Here is a 21437-nt window from a genome sequence, read left to right on the forward strand (position 1 = left end):
TCTAGAGCACAGGCTGAGTAGTTGTGGCGCATGGGCTTAGTTACTCCACGGCATGTGGAATCTTCCGGGACCAGGGCTCGAACCTCTGTCCTCTGCATTGACAGGTGGATTCTTAACCACTGCGCCACCAGGGAAGTCCCTCCATTATGGCTTATCACAGGATATTGGATATATTTATCTGTGCTATACAGTAGGACCTTGTTGTTTATCCATTCTATATATAATGGTTTGCATCTAATATTTCAATTTCTTTCTTTTTTTTTTTTTTTTGCGGTACGCGGGCCTCTCACTGTTGTGGCCTCTCCCATTGTGGAGCCTGTGCTCCACACAGGCCCAGTGGCCATGGCTCACGGGCCCAGCCGCTCCGCGGCATGTGGGATCCTCCCGGACCGGAGCACGAACCCGTGTCCCCTGCATCTGCAGGCGGACTCTCAACCACTGCGCCATCAGGGAAGCCCCTCAATTTCTAAAGGAATTATTAAATAAGCATTTTATGTTGACAACTCTTTGATATTATTTAATTAGGTTTTCCTTATGACTACTCTTCTGGTGCTATTATCTGAGATTTTAAAAAGTTATTAAATGAATGAATGGATGGATGAATAAATGCTTTGCTTAAGATCCCGAAGGTAAGAAATGGCAAAGACAGGATAAAGTTCATTGACTCTGTCTCCCCAGATTACTGTTTGGCCCCCTGAGCCCTGTTGTCTCCCAAGAACAAAGAGGTAGTACTGCCATGCTTCTTTCCCCATGGCAGTAAATAAGTGGGTCATTTGCTGTAGTAAATGCTTGACAGGAAAAGATGAAAGAGTAAGCCAAATAAGAAATATCTACTTACTGCAGGTACAGCTTAGCATCTTGGTTATAACTTATCTATAAGAAATATTATGGTCATCATTAGCAAGTCTTTGCAGTCTTTAAATATACAAACTCACGTCTTCTCCAGTGCTGAAAAATAATTTCTCTCTGTTCTATGCCTGGGAAGAGAAAAAGAGAGAGAGAGGGGGATAGAATGAACAAAGTTAAAATGGATCTGAAATACTGAGATTTCTTTGCTATGTTTTATTGAATTTCACATTTTAAAATTGAGTTGGAATGGTTCTTATTTAAAAATAATGGTATTGGGGCTTCCCTGGTGGCGCAGTGGTTGGGAGTCCGCCTGCCGATGCAGGGGACACGGGTTCGTGCCCTGGTCCGGGAGGATCCCACGTGCCGCGGAGCGGCTGGGCCCGTGAGCCATGGCCGCTGGGCCTGCGCGTCCGGAGCCTGTGCTCCGCGGCGGGAGAGGCCACAGCAGTGAGAGGCCCGCATACCACAAAAAAAAAAAAAAAAAAAAAAAAAAAAAAAAAAAAAAAAAAAAAAAAAAAAAAAAAAAATAATGGTATTGATGGATACACTTTGAAAAAAGAAAGGGAAAATTAAGGTTTTGGCAGTAGGTCAGTTTTTACTTAAATCTATTTTCCTTTCTTTTTTTTCCCTTATTACATTTTTATTGAGTCTTTTCCTGTAGTTTTTTGGGACTAAGCTAGTAGCTATAGAGGGAAACTTGTTTGTACGCACAAATGAGTTTTTTCCCCTACTTCCTTTGATGTTCATACGAATTTTTATTAAATTTCTTTGGCTTTGGATATTTACCTCTCTAGATCTTTGTGTTCTGAACAGCATTTTCCTTTCCATCTATTGTTCATGTGAATTAGGCATTCACAGTTGCATTTACAAACTGTTGTGGAAATAAAGAGTCTTCCTTTGTGGCATGCAACTCTTAGAGCACAGTCCACTCTTGGTGGGTGCCAGTTATGCCTGGTACTTATCCCATTCTAAGCACTAACACAGGTGGTTGGCTGACACCAATGTTGAGTTACAGCTTTCGACTAATAGATACAAAATCCCTATTGTTTCATAGTTCTATTTGGAAACACAAATGTTCTTTAAATGATTTGGTTTTGTTTTTTTTTTTATTCCAAATTCTTTTTCTTAGCTTTATCTGCCGCTGAAATATTTGTCAGTGTTATGTCTCAGTATAATCACTGATAAATGTATATTATTATTGTGCTGGCTTTAATTCCTTACTAAAATTTAAAATATTTGAGATATTATTAATACCCACTTACAATATTCTTTTGATTCTTAATATAGAACAAATCCTGCTGGATAACATTATACAAAACAGTGATTTGATTTACTAAAAGTAAACCTTAGTAATGAAAATTCCTACCCTCTGGGCTTACGCATTTTTTTAAATGTCAAAATCTGCCGAGAAAAATCAACTGTATTCCCCTCCTAGGCAATTAGTTATAACCAGAAACGAAGAAAAAATTGAAGTGCTTTTTAAAAAATATTGTTACAGCATTAAAAATTTATCTTGAGTTTCTAATACAGAATGTCTAATAGAAATCCTCCTGTACCAAAGATGCAGCCCACTTGTAGACTTTTGTTTGGGAAAAGATCATTTAGAAATAATTGCTTTTTAGTACTGCTACATTATTAAGTTCTGTTCTCATTTTTAATGGAATGTGGCAGATCTCACTTTCATGAGTGTCAAAGGAGTTTTGTGATGAAATTATTACAGTTTCTCCCCTGTCTTTATTAAAATCGTCAATCCCCAAGGATTACAGTGATAAACCAACTCAGTTTAGCAGGCCAGAGCTGCTCTTTCTGGTGGGTCTCCCACAAGTCTTCCCTGGTTTCCAAACTTCCTAAACCACTTCCTTTCCCAGAATTCTCTCTGACAGTCTCTGCTCCTGGCAATGCCAAACCCCACCCAGAATCCCCTTCCCTGTTGACCTTCCATTGCAAACTCAGTGGTGAAATCCTCCCAGATACCAACCTTCTTTCCAGTTAGTTTGAGATTCCTCTAGGGCAGTGGCTTTCTAGTGTGGTCCCCTACAAGCAACAGCAGTATCTCATCACCTAGGAACTTGTGAACAACGGAAATTCTCCTGTCACATGCTAGACCTATTGAATTTGAAAGGGGGTGGGGCCTATTGTGTATTTTAACCAGCACTTTTGGAGATGCTGACTCACAGCTCTAGGGCAGAGATCCACTAACATCCATCTCACCCTCAGACTCTCACTTGTTTTCAGGGTAAGTGCTCAAGGAGGCTTTCGTATGAAACCAATCCATCTAAACAAACAAATAAAAACAAAAACAGTTGCCTAAAATTGGTTAACTGAAATACATTAATCTGAACCTAATTTTCCCAAAGCTATTACTTAATGATGACAGCTTTTAATGACCAATTTACCTAAAATTCAGCCTCCTTTGAGTATTTTTTATCACCTTACCAGTTTCCACACCTACACATTCTTCAAGCTACTAATGAAAGTTCTACTTTCATTCCAAACCTGGGATTCTCCCTACCTGGGCTTAGTCGTTTTCTCTTATTTGTTCCCATAGTGAGTTAGCAGTAGGTTTCTCCCTTGTATAACATTACGTATTTCTTGTGAGCAAAACGCTCTTAGTTTTCTGGTTATGTCTCATACAATACATTATGCATGTTAGACATTTGACACGTGCTGTTGATTTCAATGACAGTACAGTATAATAGCTGAGAGTATAGCCTGGAGCCAAACCTTGTGTACAGTTGCCACCCCCTTTACTTACTAGCTTTGTGACTTTGGGTATTTTTTTTTTTTTTTTTTTTTTTGTGGTACGCGGGCCTCTCACTGTTGTGGCGTCTCCCGTTGGGGAGCACAGGCTCCGGCCGCGCAGGCTCAGTGGCCATGGCTCACGGGCCCAGCCGCTCCGCGGCATGTGGGATCTTCCCGGACCGGGGCACGAACCCGTGTCCCCTGCATCGGCAGGCGGATTCTCAACCACTGCACCACCAGGGAAGCCCGGGTATGTTTTTAAATACCACTCTATGCCTCAATCTTCTTACCTACAAAATGGGCATAATATACTAGTACTCAACTCATAGGCTGTCATAGAATAAAATGCTTTTATATGTAAAGCACCTAGAACAGGGCCAGCCATGAAGTATTATATAAGGGTTAGTTATTATTTCCTTAGTTTCCAAATCCTATTTCTGCTTTTATTCAACTATCTGTTTATGTTTTCATTTCCTTTTCAACGCCCCTTCTTATTTTACACCCTCTGCCTCATTTAGATTTAATAGAATATTTTTTTCACAAAAAATAAAATATTACCACTTTTAAAAAGTTAAGATGTATGCTTTAAATAGTTCCTATTCTCTGGTATAGTAATTGTTTTTCTAGAACTCTGATTTTTTGTTGTTGTTTTTGCGGTCCGTGGGCTTCTCACTGTTGTGGCCCCTCCCGTTGCGGAGCACAGGCTCCGGACACGCAAGCCCAGCGTCCATGGCTCACGGCCCCAGCCGCTGCGCGGCACGTGGGATCCTCCCGGACCGGGGCACGAACCCGTGTCCACTGCATCGGCAGGCAGACTCTCAACCACTGCGCCACCAGGGAAGCCCCTCTATTTTTTTTTTAATAATAAAAATACTTAGCAAAATCTATGGATGAAAATATTGATTTTAACATTATTAATAATAATAGAGTTCTTCACATATTTGGGGTATGTATTGTATCAAATACATGGCTTGCAAATATTTTCTCCCAGTCTGTGGCTTACTTCTCATTCTATTAATATATCTTTCACAAAACAAATACTTTAATTTTAATAAAGTCCAATTTATCAATCTTTTCTTTCTTGGATTGTGCCTGTGGTGTTTTATCTAACATCTCATTTCCAAACCCAAGGTCACCTAGATTTTCTCCTATGTTTTCTTCTAGAAGTTTTATAGTTTTGTTTTGTACATTTAGGGCTATGTTCCATTTTGAGTTAACTTGTGTAAAGTGTAAGGTATGTACCGAGGTTCATTTTTTCTACATATAGTTGTTCAATTATACTAGCACTATTTATTGAAAAGACTATTTTTTTCTATGAGTTCAGTTTTATTTGGTTTTTGTTTTCTTTTTCTTTTAATTGAAGTATAGTTGATATACAATATTATATAAGTTACAGGTGTACAATCTGTGATTCACAATTTTTAAAGGTTATACTCCACTATTTTGTTGTTTTTAATGTCCAATTAACTTGGTTAGTTGATCACATGAAAGTTGGTTAAAAGGATGTGTACTACAAATGCAACAAGACCATCTTTTCTTGATCATTATTTTAAAGCCAGCAGTGACTAGACAATGTCAAGGTTTAAGTGGACACTGTTAGATGCCCCAATGACACACTAGTCTTAAAAGTTTTGCACTTTCAAAATAAGTGTAAAGTTTTTGTCAGCAATGGAGATTCCATTTAGAGCATTCACCCTTAGTACAATACTGATTTAATAAATTCAGTTGTATTATATTATAATGCGGGAGGTCAAGTTTAAAAAATGGGTTGGAATGGAGTGGACAGGCTTCAAACAAGAATTCTGGGCTGGGGATAAAAAACATCTCTACTAGCACTATATTACATTTCACAGCATATACAACTAACTCAAACTGGACAAAACATACTACAAGAATCAAATGAAAAAAAAACTTTTAAGAATTTATTCATTAATGAAACATAGCTGGATGAGTTCAGACTAATTTACTGACAGCATTTTACCTAAACCAGTTTGACTAAGAGAGTCCAATGTGTTCAAAAGTATGTAAAATAGAGAAAGACCCTGTCAGGATAGGAAACATCTACCTACTTACAAAAAAGTAGCAAATTGTATAAATAATTACTAAATATACATGGTTAAGATAGCAGGGCCCTTAGACGAATTGCTTAAAATATGAAAGGCAAATGGACCTTATCTAAGTATTTACTCAGATTTTTATGAGTGGTAATTTCAAAGCTTCACCCTGGATTTTTTGCTAATAGAACAACCATTAAGAGGTTTATTCTTCAGCAGTAGCCCTATTTCTCATTCTGACAGACTCCAGAGGACATAATTTGAAAAGAAGTGGGATTAGAGGTTGCAAACTCAAGTGTCCTCAGAGTCTAGGCTGACGCTTCGAATGAATGACATGTCCAGAGAGGCAATACAGAGTGGTGACAATTGTGCTGCATGGGTAGCTGATTCCCCAACTAAAAAGTCCAATGCATTCTCAGGTCCAGTGGGTCATGACCATGTAGAAATGTGGGCCCAGTATGGCTTGGTCTGTTGGCTATTTTCAAAAGAAGACAGAAATCTAGATTTTTTTTTAGCTTAATTAGTTGTCAGTTCAATTAAAAAACATTTCTGGGCCAATACTGGTTTAACAATGTATATTATCTCTGAGAATTCATACTTCCCCTTAGGAGGGGTGTGTGTGTGTGTGTGTGTGTGTGTGTGTGATCTAACAGTTATCTGCTAGGCAACTGAAACAACAAAGAGGCATTTTTGCCATTTGCACTAGAGAGAAAAGTTAAAGAGAATCAGATTATAATGCCAATGTCGTAGGGAACTGTTCTGTGGTCCTTGGAGAGTGCTAATGGACACTTGTTGGAGTCTCCAGGACATTATTCTTGACTGAACGACTCAAAATATTAGATATGTATTATTATATATTGGAAGGGTTGTAATCATGGGGTAAGGCCATCTCAAATTTTAAGTCTTTGCTGTCCGCAAAGACTGGTACAGCATTGTACCTTGGAAGTATGATGAAAGTGGTGTTCTTACAGTAAGACACAGACCTTAGGACAGAGTTAAGAACTAAAGTAACCATAAGAGGACCTGCTGTGAATGGTTTGACTTCTTGCTTGCATTTCCTTTGAACTATGGAAATTGTTATTATTAGCATAGTGTTAAAAATTTTCACCAACAAATATAATTCTCTGTGTATTTCACACAGAGAAAGTTAAAGTCTGATCTAGCAATACAGTTTGCCCTCTGTATCCGAGGTTTCTGCATGCAGTGTTCAACAAACCGCAGATCAAAAATATTTGAAAAAAATTTTCAGAAAATTCCAAAAACTTGAATGCCATGCTGGCAATGATTTACATATTATTTACATTGTATTTACAACTATTTACATAGCATTTACATTGTATTAAGTATTACAAATAATCTAGAGATGATTTTAAATATACCAGAGGATGTGTATAGGTTATATACAAATACTATGCCATTTTATATGAGACTTGAGCATCATCTGATTTTGGTGTCCACGGGGGGTCCTGGAACAAATTCCCCATAGATACTGAGGAACACCTGTTTATTGACTAGGTATCTGTATTACTCAGGGGTGGTACTGTTTTATTTATTTATTTATTTATTTATTTATTTATTTTTGGCTGCATTGGGTCTTTGTTGCCGCACACAGGCTTTTTCTATTTGCTGCGAGTGGCGGCTACTCTTCCTTCAGTGCGCGGGCTTCTCATTGCGGTGGCTTCTTCTGTTGCAGCGCACAGGCTCTACGCTCACGGGCTTCAGTAGTTGTGGCACACGGGCTCAGTAGTTGTGGCTTGCGGGCTCTAGAGCGCAGTCTCAGTAGTTGTGGTGCACGGGCTTAGTTGCTCCGCGGCATGTGGGATCTTCCCGACCCCGGCTCAGACCCATGTCCCCTGAATTGGCAGGAGGATTCTTAACCTCTGCGTCATCAGGGAAGTCCCAGGGGTGGTACAGTTTAAAAGAGTCAGTCACCAAGGATACACTTAGCAGGGTGGACAGGATAAAGAAAGGATATAGTTGGTAGCAAATAGAGTATAACCAGTACAGTATTCTTTTAAAATAAGAAATTATCAATAATTAGCAGATTATAACAAGGAGAAACAATGTCAGGAAAAAAATGAGTATAAGATAATGAAGCATTTTTGTAGCAGGTGGAATTTTGGCAACATGATAAGGGCAGAACAGTTTTGTAAAAATAAAGCTTCCTTCTAATCTACTAAATTATTTGAAAGAGTCAACATAAATGACAAAGGAGGATTAGCCAGTGAGCATAATTTATTCAGATTTTGCCATGAATTGTGATAATGCTTTCTTACTGTAGACTATGAAGGATACTTAATTCTCATAGAATAAGAGATATGATAAATAGTCATAGGTAACTTGATAAGATTTAGGAAATTAGACCAGGATTTCATATTAATTCAGTTCATAGTAAGTTAAGATATATGGTCCAGTGTGTCATATTTTATTATGTAAACTGGAATTATATACTTTATAGAAAGGTTCAAGGGAAAATACCCTGCTAATCTTTGGTCAAAGAAAATTTAGGAGAATTAAACATTAAATGAAACCTAGTAAATAATTGGGCAACATTATTGTAAAAAAATATAATTATACTTGCTTGTCTTACTCTCAGAGCATTTTCTGCACGCAGCTGGTGTTTTCCAGACTGAGGATGAACTAGAATTTGATTATTTCTCTGCCTTTAGGACACGACCAATAATTATTGGTTCTATATTTCACCCTAAAATGCTCGCAAGCTCTCCCAAGTTCTGGATGGATGTGAGGACTGTAACAAGGGAGTGTCTCACTGGGTGTTCCCAAACACATTTGCTACTGCCTGGTATCAACGCTTTTTGTCCTCTTCTGCTGCTTTTGGTTACTGTCTGTAAGAAAGGTGCCAAAGCCATCAAAGCTGTCCTGAGTGTGTCAATGCACATGGCCTTGAAGAGTTTCTCTGATGTCCTCCCTGTTACCTGGTTCCCATAGACAAGAAGTTCTGTGCTTACAGGTCCCACAGAGGTCTCAGTGCAATGTCTTTGATATATTTTTCTTTTGCCTCCCTGCCCAGGTTCTAACGCTCATCCTTGGAAGGCAGCATGTAGAAGCAGGGCCCTGAAGAACACACCCAGAATTGCCTTCCCTTCACACTGGTCCTGTGCCCTTCAAATGCTCTCACCTCCCTTGGGATGAACTGCTCCTCAGAGACATGCAAAACACACTGCAGGTCCTTTGACCGTCCAACACGTGTCTGGATCTTAGGGTGCACACCACTTGGGTTAAGTGGAACCCTCCCGTAACATAGCCACTACTTCCTGAATCCGTTCTGTGTAAATGGTGAATTGTGGTAACCGTGCAAAAATCCCCACCCTCACTGTCAGCCATGGAAGGGGTTGGGCCTCTTCCTATAGTGGAGCCTTGAGCACCAGGGTGCCTTACTCTCCCTAATCTTCTGTAGCCCTCCCCTGGAGAGGGTTCAGGAGAGCGATGCATTCTTGTATCTTCTTGAAGAATCACATGTTTCCTGCCAGTTATAATGGTTCAAACTAATGAAAGATAAACAATTACCAGTACATATTTTCAAACCTAAATTATTACAGTTGAAAAGAAATTTTATTTAGTAAAAAATTTCCATTCTTATCTCTATGCCCAACCATTATTATTTTCCTTTGATTTTTGGAGAAATCTATTTATTTTTCTAAGTACAATCTATTTTCCCTGATGGGTCAGGAATGCTAATTACTCCCTCCCCTTGGGTCCCCGCATTTCCCTTTGACCTGTTGTTTTTGTTTTTGTTTTTTGCTTGGGTTAGAGCTCTGTCATCTGTCCCAGAGGAGCCAGAAAAGCATCTATCATTTACCCATTAAAAATTAACCCTTAGTTATTTAGCATACATTCACAAGGTGTCACTGTAGCTGAGGAACTGCAGTGGAGAATCAAGTGCCACAAAAATGTTGTCATTCCTATTTTCAGATGGAAAAACTGAGGCACTGGGTGGGGACACAGCTTGCTGGGGTTGGCCATGCCATGAAAACCTGAACTGAACCTCTGGCTTCTTAATTATTAAAGCCCGCTCCACTCTGAGCCTCTTTTCTTCCCATCCCATCCCCTATTCCCTCCAGCACCACCACTGTTCTACCTCTTTCCCCTGATAACCATGGGAGGAAGAAAAAGGCTAACCCAGTAGCAACAACAGAAAAACTGTTAGACCGAATAAGATAATTTACACCAAGATGAGATGCTGCTGTACATGGGTGAATACTGGAGTATTTGATTCAATATTTTTCAGATAAAAATAACTAAGAAATAATTACTTAATCTTAATAATAAGATTATTAACCCCTTATTAGTCCCTAAGGTTAGACCTTGGAAAGGAACTCAGCCTCTGTCTGACCTAATTTAAAAGAAAGGACCTGAAAGGAGTGCAACAACAAAATGTCAAGTTCACTTCTAAGTCAACAAAACAATAAAGCCACACAGCACAGAAGGGAGGAGAGAGTCACATCCTTTTAATCCTCACTGCTTCCTCTCATGAGTTTGCCCACTCTTCTATAAAAATAAAACCTCTTCCTGAGAATTGCTTTGTTGCTATTGTTACTTTTCTCAGATTTATAACATTTAAAAAAATGCATTGCCATGTTTTAGATAAATATTTCAAACAAGTTTTACCTCTGTGTGCATTAGAGATAAAAAAAAAACTAACTCCAATTAGTGTTTTGTTGGTGCTTGTGATTTCCACCCTTGGCTTTGAAGAAAAAAAATAATGTATAGGTGCTTACATGTTATTTACTTTCTTCCACACACTCTGATATTACCTGGCCATTTTCTAATGTAAAACATTGGCATGAAAAATATTGAGTCATAGGTGTATGTACGTATAAACACAAGAGTTTCAGGGTGGCAGTGAAGTAGGAGGAGGGGTTGATGGTCAAATGCACTGACTGGGTTGTTAGGCTTGAACAATACTTGTGTGGCCTTGGGCAACTCAATAACTTTTTGGAGCCTCAGTTTCTTTATCTTTAATTAAGCAAGCTACTACATGCTTAGCACAACGTCCAGCAAGAAATAGGTGTGTGATACATGTATACTGGTGGTTGCAAACATAGACTCTGGAGTCAGGCATCCTGGATTCAAATCCCAACTCAACTATGCACTAATTGGGCAAGTTACTGAACTTCTCAGTGCCTCTGTTCCTTCATCTGTAACCAGAAATTTGAGTATCATAGAGAGGGTTTATACATCTAACTTTTCAAACTCTGAGATTCCATGATTAAGTCTTTGCTACTAATTCTGGCAGAGAGCTGCCAATTCATGCATCTTCACTAGAATAACTAGAGTCCCATGATTTTAATTAGGTCTTTGTCTGTTGGTTTAGAAAATAAAGACATTCACTGGTGAGAGCTCAAGAAAACAGGAGTTGTTGTAGGGATATATATGGTAGATATAGATCTCACAAGAAGACAGGGAGAGGAACAGTGATACTGCAGGCTTGACAGAAATAGGAACTGAGGCAGCATTTGCTATCTTCCTCTCAGAGGCGGGTAGCTCTCTTTCTTCTTCATGATATTTTTGCTTTTCAAGGTATCCTCACTCCATTCTATTCTTGAAACTGACTGGCTTCATGTGACTCTACTCAGGCATCATTTCTGCTTGCTAATAACCCCAGCTTGCCTTTCAAGGCTTCTCTAGCCTTGAATCTATGCCATGACCTTATAGCTTGAGTTCTCCCACCTAAGTGTTTCAGCCCTTCATTTTCTCAATTCCAGTTCTGTGAGAAGGACGACTGGCCCAGCTTCTCTTTTCAAGCCAGATTACTGGCTACAGTATGAACAGATTTTCCTTGAGTCAGATGGTTTCCACTGATCCAAACAGCTGGGGCTTGTGGAATTTTATTTATATGGGAGAGGAAAGTTTCCAACAGCAGCAGATGTAGACGGGGCAGGAAGTCAGTGATATTTCTAGTATCTCCACTGAGTGATGGAGGTCATGGAGTTTATACCTAGAAATTTGGGAATCCACTTAAGTTTATACTCTGTATTAGGAAGAGACCTATTCAGAAGGTTCTGGTTTGGGACTAACGATGGAAATATGAATTTTGCTCCAGGATGTGTTCTAGGACATTGCTACTCAAAGTGTGGTCCTTGGACTAGCAGCCTCAATATCACTTAGGAGCCAACAGATTTCTAACAAGAAATCAGAATCTCAGGCTCTACCTCAGACCTACTAAATTAGAATCTACATATTAATAAGATTCTCAGATGATTTGTATTTACATTAAAGTTTGAGAAGTGTGGCTCTAGGATGAATTGGTTTAGTGTAGGCCTTCTAAAAGTAACCAAAGGCTTTTACTAAGAAACTTCCAGTAGTGCTGTAGTCGTGTGAGAACCAAGTGCTAGATTGTCAGAATTTTGTGAGTTGGTTGATTTGATGTATGACAGCTTGAAATCATCTATTTTGGGAATATACCATGGAGATTGGAAAATACTATAAATTTGTGTCTTCTGTACTGGAAGGCTGGTTGTCAAACATTTACCAGCATTCCACTGGACAGTTCTAAACCTCCTAATTCAATCTGGAATTAAAACAATCTCCTAGGGGTTGTTGGACAGAGAAACTCCCATATATGGAAAGGACAAGACAAAATGAGTTTCAATTCTTCACCAAACTTTCAATCTTCTAAGAAATTATTATTCTAGATAGTGATTTCTTTATTAAAAAATAATCTGAGTATAAAGTAAGCACAAGGAGGGAAGGGAACCTAGGAGTTGGTAACACTTAAAATCCAGATGGGTAGCTAGGCAGACACTGAAAATTCTCCCAGCTGACAGCTGGACAGTTTTGGAGCTGAAATCCAGATGTGGAATAGCAGTTTCTGTATAAAGGAGAAGATAAGAGTGTGTAGAGTCTGGTCCTAGAGACATATCACATGGGGAAATTCATGCTTTTATTGCTTATATTATATCAAGTATAAAATTGTTAAATAAAACGACTCCTCCCCAAGTTAATGATAGGTATGGATGTAAATGTTTCATGATATTACATAGGAAGTGGATTTTAAAGTGTGGTCTCTAGACTAGTACATAAGCATCACCCAGGAACCCATTATAAATGTAAATTAATGAGCCCTGACCCAGGCCTACTGGATCAGAAACTCTGGGGGGTAGAGCACAGCAATTTGAGTTTTAACAAGCCTTCTGGGTGATTCTGTTGCACACTAATTAAGTAGGAAATGTCACAGAGTTCCTTTTTTTGTCCTATCAGAGTACTCATTTTCAACTTGAACTACAAATGGGAAGAGACTCTTCTTGCAAAGGAGTTTCCAGCTCAATTGGAAGATAGTTGAGGAAGGCAGAGAACACAAATCAAGAGAACTACAAGGTTGGGCAAATATTGAGAAACTTTTCCCAAGGAAATTAGCCAGGCAGGCAGCTGGCATGATGCCAAGACTCCTGGAGAGTAAAAACCTTCCTAGAAATCAATTGGGAAAAGTTGCTTTAAAGTGAACTTTGAGGAAGTACATAAGCACAGCCTAAAGACTTTCTGAAAATACTAATGAGTCCTCATATAAAGAAGGTGACATCCTAGCACATATAGGAACAAGAATAGCATGTATCATATTAAGAATTAAGCAGATATTGGAAGAAAGGTTACTAGAACAGCGTATTCATTTTACCTCTCTGGTTAAGAGCTCTCCCTGGTTCCTTAGTAATGACAATATTTAACATTTAATGAGTGTTTACTCTGTGCCAGGTATGGTAGTAAGTACCTCAGTAAATTATCTCACAGGTGAGGAAACTGAGGCCCAGAAAGGTATAGTAACTTGCCCCAAGTCACACAACTAGTAAGTGATAATACTGGGATTCAAACCTGGGAAGTTTTGCTCCAGAGCACCACCGTTTTAACTAACACGCTCTATTGCTTCTCTTTAATGAGAACCTCATTGTGGCTTAGAGGCTTAGAGTTCCCATCTCAGTGTGTGCATTTTTGTGGGTTTTACAAGTCTCAAGCTAAATAACCTCTTTATATATTATTATATATAGATAACTGGACTCTGGACCCCACCTGACTAATGCTATCAAGTTCTAGTGCCCAAAGTGGACAATCAGGTAAGTTGCACCTCTACAGGAAATTGCTTCAATAAAGCTACTATTACAAGCACATTAAATGTTACTCTAAATCCTAATATCGGATGTTTAAATTCTCTTATTATTACAGGAGACATAAAGAAGCACACACATGGGGGCCAACTGATCCCAACTACAAAAAGGAAGGGATGTAGAGTCTAAGAACCAGAATCTCTAATCTGGATGTTTGGTTTTTGTCTGAGATAAATTAAGTGAACTTGCTCTAATTCTGGCATTTACCCTACATGAAATTCATTTTTAAGTATCATGAGAGCAACGGCTCTTTTATTCACCATATCTGTGCATAGCCAAGCACACTGCTTGACACATGGCAGGCACTCATGTATTTGTGAAAGGAAGGGAGGAAGGGTAAGGAGGGAGACAGGAAAGAAAGTTATAAAGGTAGATTCAGTTTTTTCTAATTTTTTTTGTATAACAGCCATAAATGGGTGTGGAACTTTTGAAGTAACTGCGTAGGTGTTGGCAAGGCAGGCAAATAAATTAGAAATCTTATACTTCATGTAGATGAGTATACAAATACAAAATAAAGCATTTGTGAAAATCCTACTTTGATCCAGTCCTATGGACAGCTTCATAGAAGCACATTTGCAAGCTTGCCATTCTAATCGAGTCAATAATTCATGTGTGCATATAACATTCACTTATTCAACAAATATTTGTTGAGAGCCTCCTATGTGCCAGGCAGGTAGTATGTGCTGAGTTTACAGAAATGAGTAAGACATGATTTCTGTCCCCAAGAGCTCAGATGATTAGTTGAGAAAAACAGATAACATTGTGGTGATGGTCACACAACTCTATAAATATACTAAAACCCATTGAATTGTACAATTTAGACCGGTGAATTGTATGGTATGTGATTATAACTCAATAAAATTGTATAAAACAAAGAGATAAACAAAAACAGGTGTAAGCCTAGTACAAAACTGGGAAGAGGTGGCCATATATCAGCCTGGGAAGGGAAGAGGTAGGCTTCATCAGTGAATAAACCCTGAGTTGAAGTCTTAAATTAAAAACTTTTTTAAAAAAAGTTACTGAGGTGATACGGTACAGGACGTTCCAGAGGGTACAGAGTGAACAAAGGCCTGGAGGTGAGAAACCGTGTGTGTGAATGGGGTTGAATGGGGGTGGGCGGCGGCTAGAGGGTTGAGGCTAGCGAGGTAGGCGGAGGCCAGAAGCTAGCTCGAGGTAGTCACGGAAGGGTTTTATATTAAACTGGGAAGTGATATAATTCGTGATCAGATTTGTTTTAGATAAACTACACTGACAGTTGTGACGTAATGGAAAGGATACTGATTCCCCCCCGGTCAGAATAACCTGTGCATAGGTCTTAGATCTGCCATTTTAAAACTAGAAGTGTTATATAAATTTGTCAAGTTTTATTATTCAGTTGATCCTAATGGCACAGTTTGTCAGCAGCGGGAAAATGTGGAACTGCTTAATGTTCAGATTAACTGAAAAAACCACGCTGATCTTGCGATGAGTTCAGAAAAGTTTGTTAGTGAGTGGGACACGCCCCTTGGATGGTAGTGGACAGCCTGGTTAATTTTTTAAAGTCTTTACGAGGCTGGAAACGTGGCGGTGGAAGCTGCTGAGATTATTCAGATTTACTGTTTGTCATGCTCTACTGGGTACTCTCACAATTTATTAATAAAATGATCGTTCTGAGTACACTTGCAGAATTAAAAAGAAAAAAATAAAAAGGAATAAAATAGTTGGAGCATCGCCAACAGGACCGTACTTTCCAGGAAGGGCAGGTTTCCCTGAAGATGGTTGAACTGTCGAACCGGAACCAGGAAGCACTGGGCCCTACACAGCACGCAGGACTAACGGGAACACAGCCACGGGGCACCCGCGCGGGGCGCCCTCCCGCGCCGGCTCGAAGGCTTACTTTGGTCCCAGCTCCTTTCCTCTTGCTCCTTCGAATCCCTTCCCCCTCCGCCGTTTCCGGATAGGAACCCTTTGTAAATCCTTTCCAAGTTGAAGCGTGGGACCAATTTCGTCAACACAATCCGGAATGGTCAAGATGGCGGCAGCTGTAAGATGCCTCGGTAGAGGTAAAGCGAGGGGTAAAAGCTCTACCTCGGTAGAGGTAAAGCTTGCGGGGAAAATAGCTCTGGCGCCGGGTCTTCTGTGGCTGCACAGTGCAAGCCGGACTCTCCAGTGCGGCTGTGCACTGGAGGCTCGATAAGCCTCTACTCTTTCTGGACTCTTAAGTTCTCTAGAGGGTCGTTGCTACTTAAAAACGACCTTATCAGAGGTTTCACTCCTTTCTGGAGCTGTCCACCCTAGGGTGTACATTGACACAATTCCAGCCACCCGTAGGGACCGAGGCAGAAACTTGGTTTTGTCTCCGATGCTGGGGATGTGGGCTGCAGGGAGAAAGGAGTTTGATACGTGAAGAGATCCGTAAACTTAGATTCCAATTCTTAAACTTCCAGATGTTGTTCAGTTTGGATTAACATTTATCATTTGGAGGCTAATTCCGTGGTACTTCTTGCTAGCAACTCTTCGCAGCAGTTAATAAGGTCTAATTTGTTCGCTAGGATGACAACCCTTTTTGGGTACAATACTTAACATTTTTTTGTTTTGTGTTTTTGAAGTACAGTGATACGTATTGTTATTTAATTATGGTGGATTTTTGGGTGGAGGCAGCAGCCAGGAACACCCGCATTTTACAGAGGAAGAAACTGATTCTGTTAAGTATGTCGCCAAGTTCATACAACTGCTTAGTGGCAGAGGAAGACTGAAGCTTAACTCCTAGACCAGTGATTAATTGATTTTTTTTTAACAGCATCATAGTCTTCTCTTTGAGCTTCGTAACAGGAAAGCTCAGTGTAAAGACCAGCATTCCCTATTTGGGATAGTTGTTGCTTCAAAGATAGGGATGACAAGAGATCACAACAGACCCTGATAACTACTAAGTGAGCAAACCAAAAAGTATATCCTTACTGAAAAGAGATTAATGGCACTATCTTCATATGTGACAGAAATAACATTATGATAGACAAACTAAAGGAACCAAAAGGAGAATCAAAGGTTATCATTCTCTCCTTGCCACATTTCTCATGGCTCTCAGGATGTGTCACTCTCTTAATTTTCTTTTTATCTCACTTGTCACTTCTCACATTACTTTGCTGGTTCCTCCTCTTCTTCCCAATCTCTTACCTTGGAATGTCTCAGGAGCAAGGATTGCATCCTTCATCCTCATGTCTTTTGTATCTAAATTCACTCTTTTAGTGATCTCATCCAAGTTTTGTGGCTTTGACTATTGTCTGTATCTTAATGGTTCTCAAAATTATCTACAATCAGGACCTCTCTCCTGAACTTTTAGATTCTTAAACTCATCTCTCTATTCTAGATCTCCACTTGTATATCTAATCAGCACCTAACACTTGTCTAAAATCACTCATTGTCATCACCTGGAGTCTTCCCCGTCTCATTTGATGATTACTGCATCCTTTCAATTGCTCAGACCAGAACCTCAGAATATCCTTGACTCCCCCTATTTTTCACACACTTCACATTTATTGGTTGACACATCCTTTCTGCTTTACCCTCAAAATAAATCCAGAATCTGACTTCTCACTACTTCACTGCAACTACCTTCCAAGCCACTACCATCCCTCATCTAGATTTCTCTACAGTGTACTCTCAACAGGTAGTCAGATTGGTCCTTTAAGAGCTTAAATCAAATCGTGTTACTCCTATGCTTAAAACTCTGCAAAACCTCCCCATTTTTCTAAATCTAAAGTCCTTAGAATGGCCTACAGCTGTGCTGTCCATTTTGTTATACACAATTGAGCACTTCAAATGTGGCTAATCCAACCTGAGTGTATTAAATACACATTAGATTTTGAGGACTTAGTACCAGAAAAGGTAAAATATCTCAATAATTTTTTTATATTGATAACATGTTGGAATGATAATATTTTGGGGTATTAACTGTAGTAAAATATGTTAATTTTTATTATTAATTAATTTCCCTGATTTCTGTTTCACCTTTTTTTTATTGTGGCTATTAGAAAATTTAAAGTTATGCATGTGGCTTACATTATAATTCCATTGGACAGCACTGGCCTAGGGTCTTCTATATCATTTTGTGCCTACCTCCATTCACCCAGCTTACCACTCTGAGTTCTTCTCCAGTTGCCCTCCTTCTCACTCACTGTGCTGTAGCACATTGGCTTCTTTGTTCCTTAAACACACCAAGAACATTCCTTTGTTGGGAGGACTTTTTCTCCCAAGTGGAGTGGGCCTGGAACACTTTCTCTAGATATTTGCATGACCGACCTTCTCATTTCTTTCAAGCCTTTGCTCAAATGTCACTTTTTTTTTTTTTTTTTTTTTTTTTTGGGTACGTGGGCCTCTCACTGTTGTGGCCTCTCCCATTGCGGAGCACAGGCTCCGGACGCGCAGGCTCAGTGGCCATGGCTCGCGGGCCCAGCCGCTCCGCGGCATGTGGGATCTTCCCGGACGGGGGCACGAACCTGTCTCCCCTGCATCAGCAGGCGGATTCTCAACCACTGTGCCACCAGGGAAGCCCCAAATGTCACCTTTTTAAAAGGGCCTACCTTAACCTTCCTATTTAAAACTGCAACCCACTTTCCCCTTGACTCTCAATTCCTTTAACCCAGTGGGTTTCCCCTTGCCAGTACCATTTTATGTTTGTTAGTATTGTCTGTCACCAGTAAGATGTAAGCTCTATGAGGACAGGGATTTTATTTGTTTTGTTCACTAAATACTTAAAGCAGTGCTAGCACATGTTTTGTTGGCATAATTGTTGTCTAATAAATAAATGAGTGAATGAATACATGGATCGTCAACAAAATGCCACCCCTCTCCCATGTGTTGTAATGAATATTAAAGTAATTTGAATCCAGTTTTTGCTCTCATTGGTTGACATTTCCTTCTTTCATTCAACAGATGTTTATCATGTCTTCATTTGCCAAACACTGTGTTTTGTGTTAGGAACAGAATAGTGAACAAATTATATACACTCCTTGGCCATGGTACTTATCATCTGTTGAAGAGCGGACATTCATTGTATAATTATTTTTTTAATTACGGTTGTCCTGAGTGCTGTGAAGGAAAAGTACAGATTGTTATAAGAGTGTATATGAGAGACCTTAATCTATTCTGAGTCTTCAGGGAAGTCTTTTCTGAAGGAGTAGCGTAAGCAGAGTCCCTGAAAGATCAGTAGATAGTTACGAATTAGCTATTGGAAGGGGGAGTGGGAAGTAGTAGGGGAGAATGTCACAGATGGAGGGAAGATTATATTTGAAAATCTGAAGGTTGTAAAAGCCGCGGTGTGTTCAAGAAACTGAAAGGAGGCCAGTGTGTTTGAAGTGTGGCAAGCATGAGAGAGAATGGTGTTAGATGAAGCTCGCTAAATAGGTTAGAAGCAGCTCATGGAGGACCTTTTTAAGAATTTACTTTATTCAGAGAGCAAGGTGAAGCCATCCAAGTGTTGTAAGGATATGACGAGATTTCATTTTTAAATCATCCCTCTTACTACTAGGTGGAAAAGAAATGGAAAGGGCCAAGAGTAGTAGAATAGTTTGGAGTCTGTTGCAGTATTCCATGTAGTAGGTGATGGTGGCCTGGACTACAGTGCTTATGGTGGGAAGGCAAAGACTAGGTGGATAAGATCTCCTGGGGAAAGTGAGGATTATAGAGTTAGGTTGAGAAGCCCTGGGGAACTCTAACCTTTCAGTATCATGTTTAAGAGAATCAGCTAGCAAAGGAGATGGAGTTATTTCCATCTCATTGCCATGGTGTAGGGGTGAGGATAACTTTTGAGAATGAGTGCAGATTCAGTTATGTTCCTAAGTAGTGGAGGAAGTTCTGAGGGCTTCTGTTTTCTCTGAAGTAGGGAGTGAGGTTATTTGCTAAGAGTGAGAGGAGAAGAAATATATTAAAGGAATATAATAAAATACTACACATAGATAAATTGACTACAGAAGGATTGAAAATACAGAGATCATGGCCTAGCAGTGCTATTTAAGTAGTGGTATTTTTGTTTATTTTTTCGTAGTCTGTAGCAGTTTGATTTCTGTTGAAAATTTTAGTTTCTGGTTGTCATGACTGGGGATTCAGAAAGTAGTGGTTGAGTATTTTATAGCAGGTTGCAGTTGATGTATTCAAGAGAATTATTATTTTGAGGCTCCTGCCAAGGTTGTGGGGTTCTTGTTTAGTACAACTAGAATTATTTTTTGGAAGTGTTTTCCAAATCTTGAGTGGATAATTGCTCTTCTTCCTTCATTTACCATATGTGATTTTTCAGGATAGCTGGCTTCTTTAAAAATGTGGAGAATCTCCTCTTAGACTGTTGCATACCAACATAGCCCACTAAATTTGAGACTCAGGAGGTCAGGAACTGGATCTCATTCGTCTATTTCTCTTCTTTTTCCTAGCCATTAAAGCCCCTTGTGGCTTTTGTGCCACAGTAATAAACAGGTTTCCTATACTGCCCCAAATGTCAGACCCATATGTTCACAGAATTCACAGTTTGGGTGGTTTTCTTGTACTTCAACTTTGTTTTGGAAGATTAGAATTAGAGATGAAATTGAGTTGTTAGGCATGTGGCTTTGATGACGTTTGAGCTGATGATAAGGAGTAGGCCAGGGAAGATATGGAGCTGGTGCATCCCCGTCAAATGTAACATCAACTGTAAAGGCCCTAGTGAGGAATTAACCTGAGGGACTCTAGGGATTTAAGGATTTGAAAGAAGGTTCATAGTGAGCAAGTAAAAGAGTGGTATGGAGTGATAGGCAGGGGCCGGCTCACATAGGGCCTTGTAGACCACAGTGAGGACTCGGTAGCTCTTCTGCCTTCTGCATGCACAGTGCCTTGCACTTGGAAACTTAACTCATGAAATGAATTCATTTGATGTGTAGACAAGTCTTACAGTTTACATGCTATTGGTTTATATAATGAGTGGATTTTAAGATATTAGATTTTAACAGTTATTTTACATGAAAACCTAGTTGTAGAGCACTAATTTAAAAAGTTGAGTTTAGAGAGTTCCCTGGTGGCCTAGTGGTTAGGATTCTGGGCTTTCACTGCCATGGCCCAGGTTCAGTCCCTGTTCGGGGAACTGACGTCCTGCAAACCACATGGCACAGCCAAAAAGAAAAAAGAAAACAAAATTGAGTTTAAGCCCAATTAAACAGAAAAGAAAATGTAGATGACCAAACATGAAAACATTCAGCCTAATTCATAAGGAAATGCAAATTAAAACAACTCTGCATACCATCTTTTATCTACTAGGTTGACGAATATCAACGTTTGGTAACATACTATGTTGGCATGAGTGTTTGGAAACAGGCAACCTTTTCATTGCTGGTTGAAATGTATATGGCACTGTTATTGTAGAGAGCAGTATTTATCAAAATTACAAACGTTCATATCCTTTGACCCAGCAAATTCCCTTCTTGAATTTATCCTATGAATATACTTGTATGTGTGCAAAATGATGTTTGTACTAGGTCATTCACTGCAGCACTGTTTATAATAGCAAAATATTATAAATGAACTAATGGCTGGTCACTGATTATGATACAGCCACACAGTGTAGTACTTTTGCAGCTCTGAAGAGATTAAGTCTTTATGAACTGATACGAAATTATTGCTGTAATATATATGTATAAATGTACCTTTATGAAAGGTATACATGAGATTATATATA

The 21437-nt window shown here is 39.4% G+C and overlaps 1 protein-coding gene across 12 annotated transcripts in view; it reads left to right on the forward strand.

Annotated features, from left to right (window-relative positions):
* MRPL1 (mitochondrial ribosomal protein L1) overlaps window positions 1–21437 on the forward strand; it is a 107273-nt gene that overhangs the window by 21446 nt on the left and 64390 nt on the right. For 6 of the 12 annotated variants that reach the window (XR_010841031.1, XR_010841032.1, XM_067035892.1 and 3 more), the window contains exon 1: window positions 15568–15804. Coding sequence is in view for 7 of the 12 variants with exons in the window: in XM_067035892.1 (XP_066891993.1) it covers window positions 15765–15804 (40 nt within the window). In the remaining 5 variants the exon portion in view is untranslated. Of the gene's footprint in view, window positions 1–13645; window positions 13712–15551; window positions 15840–21437 lie in introns of those variants that run through there. The other 6 variants (XM_067035887.1, XM_067035888.1, XR_010841033.1 and 3 more) reach the window with 4 other exon arrangements.

Source organism: Kogia breviceps, chromosome 6 (genome assembly GCF_026419965.1).
Source record: "Kogia breviceps isolate mKogBre1 chromosome 6, mKogBre1 haplotype 1, whole genome shotgun sequence".
In the NCBI taxonomy this organism is placed as follows: Eukaryota; Metazoa; Chordata; class Mammalia; order Artiodactyla; family Physeteridae; genus Kogia; species Kogia breviceps.